The sequence below is a fragment of the Pipistrellus kuhlii genome, unplaced genomic scaffold (genome assembly GCF_014108245.1).
Source record: "Pipistrellus kuhlii isolate mPipKuh1 unplaced genomic scaffold, mPipKuh1.p scaffold_m20_p_1, whole genome shotgun sequence".
Taxonomy (NCBI): Eukaryota; Metazoa; Chordata; class Mammalia; order Chiroptera; family Vespertilionidae; genus Pipistrellus; species Pipistrellus kuhlii.
In genome coordinates, this window is record NW_023425404.1 from 162114488 (window position 1) to 162124665 (window position 10178).

Here is a 10178-nt window from a genome sequence, read left to right on the forward strand (position 1 = left end):
ATAAAAGCAATGTAGTGGTTACTATCTTCTAAAGATATCTGTTGTATAAAATGATTATACTGAGTCATTTTAAGAGTTTAGACTTCAATTGTTTAGCTGTAATTTTTAAAAACATATATTTTATGCTAACTTCTCTTAGCAAAAAAAAAATGCGAGTGTTCATATTGTAGATCCATATTTTCAAAACTGTTCAATGAGATTGTAACTTTAATATGCATATTCATTGGTAAGCATATGCAGATTTGTTTTTTTACCACGCTGCACCAACATAATGATGTCTAAAAGGGGGCAAATAAATATAGTATCACTCCTCCTTTCAATAGTTCCTGGATGATAAAAAAATATATCTGAGATACATTTTTGGAGCCTGCCTTTGAAAATTGGACCCTGTATGTCTAAATCAAATTAGTTTCTGTAAAATGCTTGCCTCTTTGCCAGCGTGAAATATTGAGGTATGCTACAAACTGAATCAATACATACATCCAATGTGTGCTTTCTTCATGCAGGGATTTGAGACGGCTTGGAGTGACTCTTGTTGGTCACCAGAAGAAGATCATGAGCAGCCTTCAAGAAATGAAGGTGCAGCTGGTCAACGGGATGGTGCCATTGTAACTTCACGCTAATGTCATTTCATTGAATGAATGTTTCTGCACTTTGTAAACAAGCCCTGAGATTTATTTTAACAAAGGGAGGGAAGAGAAAAACTAAACCTTGATTTCTAAACCTTCTGAGAACATTTCTTTCAGCCACAGAATTTGTAATCAGTGTTTAAGCTTCTTCTCAATGTCTTCATTTTTTCAAGAAACGACTATGACCTCATTGGAATAACAACACATGGTTAAACATGATCTTATCTCAAAAAAAAAAAAAAAAAAAAAAAAATCCTTCTCACTACTCCTATAAAATTTTGTACATGAAATATATAACTGTAAACTGCACCTTGATAGACTGAATGAAGGCAGCACCTTTCAATACTTCCAAGAATCTACTTGAAGGGGAAAGTTTTATAGTCATTTGTGGGCTAACAAAAGCTGCAATTTACTGAAGTTTACTTCAAGTCTTAATTGTCTACATAAGTGTACTGAAGAGCAATATGGTTAGGTAGTTTCTTAATAGGTAACTTCTTTTGTGATGTTCAAGTGCTGTTACACAGCGTTAAGTTATAGAAACTAGTGTATAAACATGTCCTTGGTCAAGGACAAGTTCAATACAGGGTGTATATTTATTTTTCTGTGTTATAGAATTTACGTTTAGTCGCTCTCTTAGAAACTATACGGTAATAAAGGTGTATATACTGTATCATTTGCTGTATACCCAGGAATCAATTTAAGTTGGAGTTTTGTGTATATGTGCTTGCACCTGTGTACATTGCCATTCTGCTTGCATTTTTAATAGTTTTAATTTTAGCAGCGTGCAGGAATAAGGGTTCCAGAGTGGAATATGAACAGGAGAAATAGGGAAGCAGTAAAACAAAATTTAACACAAGCTTATATCCTATTGCCTCTCGTGTTTCCAAAAGCTACTGAGTCTCCTTAGTCGCTAACAGGAAATGTCTGTTAAATCCCCTTTGGCTTTTTAAAAACACTTTGTGATATCTGTGACAATACAGTTCTTCCAGCCATTAATCTTGCACCCCTGTAAGAAATTTCACCTTTTTTGAGTCACAGAAAATACCTTGTCAAGCAACGCTGACACCGAAGGGCACATTTTCAGAAGGATGGAGAGGGATTTAACTGTGCAGACTTTGGTTTATGTTGTTAAATCCAGGCACGTAGCACTGAGCATTACCCCTCAGTGCTAATCCTTTGTAGCCATTTCCCTTGTAGCTCAGCTCTAGAAATTGTGATATAAGGCAGCAATGAAATGATGATGAATATATATATATATATATATATATATATATATATATATATATATATAATTTCCTTCATCGTTTTCTCTATTTCGAGACATGACAGGTTTTATTTGTGGATGGTTGTCTATTCATTTGGAAATTTCACCTTCTATTCAGTTATATCAAATTGAATTTATTTTGATGAACCAATTTAAAGTTTTATTTAGTTGGCTTTATGAAGAAATATAAGATAGATCCCATGTATACTCTATATACCATACTTGATGAAGACTGATACTGAGATCTGCAGTACCAATTGTGAAGTTTATTGGAATACTAGAGGCCCGACGCATGGAATTCATGCAAGAGTAGGCCTTCCTTCCCCCGGCTCCGGCACCAGCTTCTCACTGGCACCGAGACCCAGGCTTCTCTCGCAGCCCTGGCTTCATCTGGAAGGTCATCCCAAAGGATGTTTAGTTTAGTTAGCATATTATGCTTTTATTATTATATGTGAACAAAACTGAGATTCCTAATAAATAACCAGATTTTTGTATTGCTACACTTTATAGAAATCATGGGATGACATGTGATTCTAGGAGCATAGCATTTAAACAAAATAGATCCTACTTATGATTATCAAACTGTAAAAGGAATAGGCTGAACTCGTGAAAGCCATAGGAAATATACCTGCATTATACTAATGGTACCTCATTTCTCTTTCCCAAGCACCTATTTTAGTTGAATGTTAGCACATAAAATAGTAAACTTTTGAGGAATAACCTCTTTCTATCATGTTCACCTTTTACTTAAGTAGTAATGTAGCATTTTTCTAAAGAACAAGGTCAATAATAAGGAAAAGAAAAAGTTCTAAACAACTTTCAAAGGATATATTGATTTCTTTCTAATTATGACTATGAGATTCTTATCAAGTCTATAGTATACTATGGCTCCAAACAATTTATGCTTCAAATATATTCTGGTTCAGTGAAATTTTGCAAGAAAGTAGAGAGAGGTGGAATTAGCAAATAAGTAGGCATCACCATTCCTAAAGATGCATTTGTTCATTTCAATAAACATAAAATTAGCTAAACAAATTTCTTTTGTACAAAATAATTGGAAATTGTTATTAAGTTGTATTGTTTTTTAAAACAATAACCAAATCTAAGTGATAAATTAACAATTGAATAAATTTAAAGTAAGAAAAGAGTTGTTGATTTTTTAAAATATATATATTTTTATTGGTTTTTAGAGAAGGGAAGGGACAGGGAGAGAGAGCTAAAAAAACAAACAAACAAACAAAAAACATTGATGTGAGAACTAAATATTGATCGGCTGCCTCTTGCATGCCTCTTCCCGGGATCCAGCCACAACCCAGCATGTGCCTTGACTGGGAATCAAACTGGTAACCTTTCTATTCACTGGATGACTCCAAACTAACTGAGCCACAGGGCCAAGACTAAAGTTGTTGATTTAAAAGAGAAACAACCATAAATTTTTAGAGCTGATCTAGCCACAATTAATTACACATAAAGAAAGATAGTTGCTAAATTGTTTTCCAGCTTTATACCTTCAAAGATGATTAGAAGGTCAGGCTAGAATACATCTAAGTGATTAGAATTTGAAGCAACAATGTAGATTTCCTCTTTTCCACAAAAGTACATTATGCATTAATTTGGATCAAATTGATTTACTTCCTTTGCAATCTCAGTGTTAATTTGGAAAGTAAATTGAGATAAATGTTAGACACATAACTTTCATCCATATTTAATTTTGGTTGAGAATTTCTAAGGAATGTCAATATGATTTTAGAAGGAATAAAGAGACTTTCAAATAGGATGCACTTCCCCTAAGAGAGGAAATACTTGTTCACCTCTGGATATATCACCAACTGGGAAGTGCCAATCTCATCTATAAATGTGAGAAGTGGAACAGGAGAAAGAAGCAGCTTTTGTTAAAAGCAGAGAGGCAGTAACCCGGGGCAAGGTTTGACAGATCTTGATTGTGTGATTTCTTATCATTTTGGTTCAATTTGTCACCCACCAGACAATTGAAAACAAAACATAGATTCAATAACTTTACCACAAAAGATAGATTTGTCAAATGATACATAATGTTTTTCTAACTACCAGTAGCAATATCTTTAGGGCATGAGTCTTTGACAGTGTTACTTTGAAAATTAACTATAAGCAGGGAGTAATATTCAGCTTACTGATATCTGTTGAAATTACTTAATCACTACTTTCCACATCTTGCCATTTGCTCACATGTAAAAATGCCATATAATCTGTTGTTGATGGCCATTGGAATGTATGGATTATATGTAAAAATGTAAAGATTTTCATTTTCTCATTTAAAAAAATTAATGTGCATGGTCATTGATTTCTCATATTTTAATCAAGTCAGTGTTCTGTAAAAATTATATTCCAATATTCTATATAAGCTTAACTGTCGCCAGCATAATCAGTCTCAGAGTTGCCAAAAGTTAAGAACATCCTTAAGTCCGTTTGTAAAAGAGTTTTAACCATGTGCAATGGTGAAGAGATAGCTTCATATGTCAAATTTAAAAGAAACATTACTATCACTTGAACACTTATGTGTTTGCATGTTTGCTATGTAATCTCAATGTGAAAGGTAAAGGATCGTTAACACCCTTCTTTCTGCCATTCAAAGTGGGTTCTCAGAAGCACAAGCAAAGATACTTACCTGTGGAAGACGTTTTTGGCTGTAACTGTGGATTGGACAGCAAATGCTGTTTGCGTCAGATATTAGAAATTTACTAGATGTACAATGTTGCATAGTAGAGTGAGATAATTTCTCATTTTTTTCTTTCTAAAAATAAGGGGGAAAAAGAAAGCTAAGTATGATAGTGAACTGTCTTTGTTTTGTCCTGCCAGATGTTTAATCTCAAAGTAAAGTAAAAGTAGGTACAATAAGATGTTGATGATAATGAATAGTCAAAACACTACTTTTATTTGAAATTAATAATTGAAATGTCATCATTTTTCCAACTATATAACACAACTAGTTACATCAAATGTCTTTCTCTATCATGCTGTTAATTATATAGTAATGTATCAAAGGATAAGTAGAGAAATATTTCCTTTCATTTCTTGCTGATTTCTGAAAGTCTCTTGACACATACATGATTAAATATCTTTGTCCAGAATGACCACATAATTATTGCTTAGGAGAAAACACCAATTCTTTTTTTTTAAAGAGTCTATTTATAATAATCAAAAGCAAATGTCATGTCTCTTCAAAATGAAAGTGGCAAAAATATGTTTATTAAGGCTGAGCTATATTAACAGCAGAAGTTTCAATGGTCAACAGACTTGTGAATGTTTAGACTGCAATGGTTTGACAACTAATTATTTAAGATTATGTAAATTTCATTTATTTTAGTCTGAGAATAAAACTTAGACTTTCTCATTTGTTAATATGTTTATTAAGATCTCTTAGTTTCAGGCCAAGTGTATCTTATTTTATAACAGGCATTCGGATATCTCCAGTCCCTGCCTCAGCATTAATTCAAAGATGGATTAGCACTTATGTATTTTCCCTCATCTGAAGCTCTCTTTGCATTTGGTTTGTGTACATGTTTTTGTAGTGTAATATATGAAATTTTATATTTTTTCAAAAAATAAAAACCCTTTAAACAGAGTTAAATCCTACTGTCATGCTTGACCCTTTTCCAGAAGAATTTAAATTACAGCCTCTGTATAATGATTTCAGTTCGTGCTAATGAAAATGTTGGAATGTCTTATGCTCAATATTTTAAATTCAATCAGCATCCAATTTTCTCAAAGACCTATTTGTGAATCTTTGTATTTGAATGTTTTTTTGTAACTATAGTTTGACACTGAGATTGTAGGACAGCAGCATAATTATGGGAAACCTAATTAGGCGTTGATTTGTAAACTGTAATGTAACATTACTTGCAAAAAACAGAAAAGTGTGTGCACCATCTGCAAAACTAGACATGGTGTCGATGGGCCTTTGATGGTCATCCTCTCCTCGCCATGCATCTGCTTATGAAACAGAGTGAAAGAATTGCATCCCCACCTTCTTACCAGAGAGGTGCCATTGTTCACCAATGCTCCACTTCTCTCAGCATTGTATGACACCAGTCTCCTTTGGTAAAGAGCTGTCTTCAAGGAAATTAGTCATATTTGTGTTTCGTTGCATTTACATTCTTAGAAAGTGACATCACATGCCTATGAAAATAATCCATAACTCCTTTGCCTATGCATAAAATCATTATTTCAAGGGGTATTATTTGATACTAGAGGCCCAGCGTGAGTGAAATCATTCAAGGAGGTGCCCTGCCTCCTGCCTTGCAAGGAGGCACCCTGCAGGGGGCCATGACCTGAGCCTGACTTGCAGCATCCACTAACCACCCTGCCTGTGTCCGCTCCGGGGCCACCTGAGCTGCCATGCTGGCCTGGGCAGGCCCACCTGCCTCTGTCTCTGTCTCCTCTTCAGGCCTCACTTACACGTGCAATCTCCTCCTGTCTGGTTATGATCCATTACAGCATCCTGGCCTAATTTGCATATTACCTCTTTTTAGTAGGTACTCATATAAAGAATCTGAATTCTTTGTCAGCAGGTAGTCTACAATTGACATTGCTTTGCTACAGAGGTAAATGTTATATGATAAGAGGGATTTTTCCCAATCCTATAATCATCCTTGACCAGATAGAGGCAATGGGTGGTGGTGAAGGAGTTAACATTTGAGAAGCATGCACTATTCTGTATTAGAGTTTTTCGCGCTTACCTTTAAGGTTCATTTTATTGGCTCCATTTACTCATGAGGAAACCATGACTCAAAGCTGTCAAGAAACTGCCCACATCCCAACTGCTCTTCAATGGCAGGATGAAACCCACATTTATTTTAGGATAAACCCACAAATTTCCCACTGCACTACTCTCATCCCACAATGCTGACCATGCCGCGTAGATAATGAAATCTTTTGGGTCAATCTTCTAATTGAATTGATGTAGGAAATGAAGATAAATGAGGGGGGAAAAATGATCTGCACAGTTTCACAAAGTGTGAAACTTAGGTGGAAACCAGTGTATAGCCTAGTACATTTCTAACATATTTGCTTTTTTTTAAAGAATAAACCACACTTTTAGAGTAAAACATCACTTTTCTTATTTGTGATTCTTCCATTGCATAGCAGGACAATCTAATTCAGTAGATATTTCTAGTGTGTGTCATAGTTTTCTCAACTACAAGCTCAGGAAATTGCAATAAATACGTTTCCAGCTATGATATATAAACTTTAGCTATGGAACTTTGGAGTCCACATGCAATTCACTTCCAAAGGAGAAGCAAAAGTGAAGTAAGTTGATATTTATGAAAATCCACAGTAGCCATTCAAATCAAGCAAGAGTTTTATATAGTATAGTAAATATAATTTTACTTGAATTTAGCAGATTAAGCATAATTGGAATAAAGTCAGCAGAAATGCTGTAGTATTGATCATCGTTTTTTTCATAGAAAAATTTATTAGTTTTTAAATCCTCTCTAATTTAAAAAAAATGTGTTGGGTTTATTAATTTCAACTTGAAGTTTCTGAGTGATCCCAAGTGTCCAGAAAGTAAAACATTTCAATCAGTTTTCACAACAGTTCTTTAAATGAGACATGTATTCTGTCTTGTTTTTGTTTTTGTTTTTGTTTTTGTTTTTGTTTTTGAACAAAGGTAGAAATGGAGCCAACTCCATTTCGAGGCTAAGTGACGTTCCTCAGATCACATAGCTCATTATTATATTCTTTCCTTCTTTTAAGTTAATCCTTTACCTATACATTCCAGTTGATGCTGTCCTGCTTTGGAATCTGTACATCAATTGTTTCTGCTCTTGAATATCCTTAGCTATCAGTCTCCATGACTCCCTTCACCTCATCCTCTACATTTACAGGAGGGAATGCATAGCATGTTGGTGTCCAGAGTCAGCGTGCCAAAATTTGTTCTGTCAGCAGTTAGTTGTGTGAACACAGGCAAGCCATTTCACCTCTCTTTTTTCAGGTGTCTCATTTGTTAAATGAGGAAGTGTGATAGCTATTATGAGAATCTTTAAAACTACACACATAGAGAATGAAACTAGGAACCAATCCTTTAGCATATGTTATTTATCTTTGTAAATAGTGCTTGCCTGGGAATCAAACCCACAACCTTTTAGTATCCTGGAAAACGCTCTAACCAACTGAGCCACCAGGCAGGGCACCAGGATTGTATCTTAATACTCTTCCCATCCCATGCCACATGCTTTCCTTTGGAAATTCCACCAACTCATAAGTCTTCAATTTTAACATATATGGTAATCATATCACATACTGAATCTCCAGTGCCCAGCTTTCTGCTGCAATATAACTTCATTTGTATACAATTTTGCTGGTGATATTTAATTGTCTTAAAGGTGGAAATATCAAATTAAGCATATCTCAAACTAATCTCCTTACTTTCAAAGTAACTAACATCTCCTCCCATACTTACAGTTAGAAGATACTACCTTACATGTAGTTAACAAGAAGGTATCCAAAATTTGTATTTTAAACTTCCTCTACCCTCAGCTCCATATAATATTTGTCAGAAAATTGTATTAGTTGCACATTGAATATGTTTCTCAGATATACAAGGATTAACAAAAGAAGGTTTAGAGTTGTAAAACTAAATAATACAAAATTAAAAAATATTAATACAAGAATAAACTTTTTGCATATTCACAACTGCAACCTACATTTGCCTTCCCCTATTATACTAGCAAATGTAGAAACATAAGAAAACATCAAAGGTAACACAAAGTAGGAAACATATACTAGAAAATTAAAATGCCTCCCAGAACTAAAGAGATGGGATTTCTTTCCGAGACCGGTTTGGCTCAATGGATAGAGCGTCGCCTTGGGGACTGAAGGGTCCCGGGTTCGATTCCGGTCAAGGGCATGTGCCTTGGTTGCAGGCATATCCCCAGTGGGGGGTGTGCAAGAGGCAGCTGATCGATGACTCTCTCTCATCCATGTTTCTAACTCTCTATCTTTCTCCCTTCCTCTCTGTACAAAATCAATAAAACATATTTTTAAAAAAATAAATAAATAAATAGATGCTATTTCTTGATACATTATTTTATGTATTTTTATAATGAATACTTAATAGCAATTCTATCCTATTTAGCAATCAATTAGAAACATTATACAGCACAGTTTTATTCAAATAATTGCCAAGTAGAATAATTTTAAACCATGAAAGAAATAACTAGCATCAAATTGACTGATCATTTACCCAAAAAATAGATATATCCCATAAAGAAGGTGCTCAGAATAAAGTCAGCAAATAACTTGGCTTGTATTATACTGGGGAAAAAAATAAAATTTAGTCATTTGAAAGGATAAGGCTTGAAAGCTTCCTACTCTGGTATAAGGTAAATAATTTATTGAATGCTCCCTACAGTGATATCTAGCTATATTAGATATGCAGGTCAGACCTAAGAACAAATGTTTTCAATCATCCTTCTGTTTTCTACAAATAAAAGAAATGCAATTAAAATGAATATTAATATTATATAAAAGAAAACATTTCAGAAATGTGCAGCCTGAGTATATTTTCAGAACAGGTATATTGCCGACTTCTCAGTCCTTTGCTTTGTTAATGCTGAGGACGGGGTGAGGAATTATGATATAACTAGAGGCCCAGTACTTGAAATTTGTGCATGGGAGTTTGTGTCCCAGCCTGCACCCTCTCCAATCTGGGACCCTTTGAGGGATGTAAAGTAGGATCTCGCCTAAACAGGCAGTTGGACATGCCTCTCACATCCCAGGACTGCTGGATCCCAACTGCTCACCTGCTGCCTTCCTGATTGCCCCAACTGCTTCTGCCTACCAACCTAATCAAACCCTAAACACTCCCCTGTCAGTCTGATTGATGCCTAACTGCTCCCCTGCCAGCCTGTTTGCTCCTAACTGCCCTCCTCTACAGGCCTAGTCACTCCCAAATTCCCTCCTCTGCCAGCCTAGTCACCCCTAACTGCCCTCCCCTGCAGGCTTGATCACCAGCAACTGTCCTTTTTTATAGGTCTGCTCTCTCCCAACTGCCCTCCCCTTCTGGCCATCTTGTGGTGGCCATCTTGTGTCCACATGGAGTCAGTAATCTTTGACCACAAAGGGAAACGATCTTGTGTGTTGGGAGTGATGGTCAATTTGCAAATTATTCTTTTATTAGATAGGAGGATTAGATAGGATAGAGAGGCCTGGTGCATGGGTGGGGGTCAGCTGGTTTGCCCTGAAGGGTGTCCATATCAAAATGGGGGTTTCCTTGGAGTGTGGGACAGCCTGGGCCAGGGGCCTGT

At 35.5% G+C, this 10178-nt stretch overlaps 1 protein-coding gene across 6 annotated transcripts in view; it reads left to right on the forward strand.

Annotated features, from left to right (window-relative positions):
* EPHA5 (EPH receptor A5) overlaps positions 1–2168 on the forward strand; it is a 299923-nt gene extending 297755 nt beyond the window's left edge. For 4 of the 6 annotated variants that reach the window (XM_036415115.2, XM_036415125.2, XM_036415123.2 and 1 more), the window contains one exon: positions 507–2168. In XM_036415115.2, the coding sequence (XP_036271008.1) occupies positions 507–612 (106 nt within the window). In that variant the 3' untranslated portion in view covers positions 613–2168. The remainder of the gene's footprint in view (positions 1–506) is intronic. The other 2 variants (XM_036415135.2, XM_036415145.2) reach the window with 1 other exon arrangement.
* The last annotated feature ends 8010 nt before the right edge of the window (positions 2169–10178 follow it).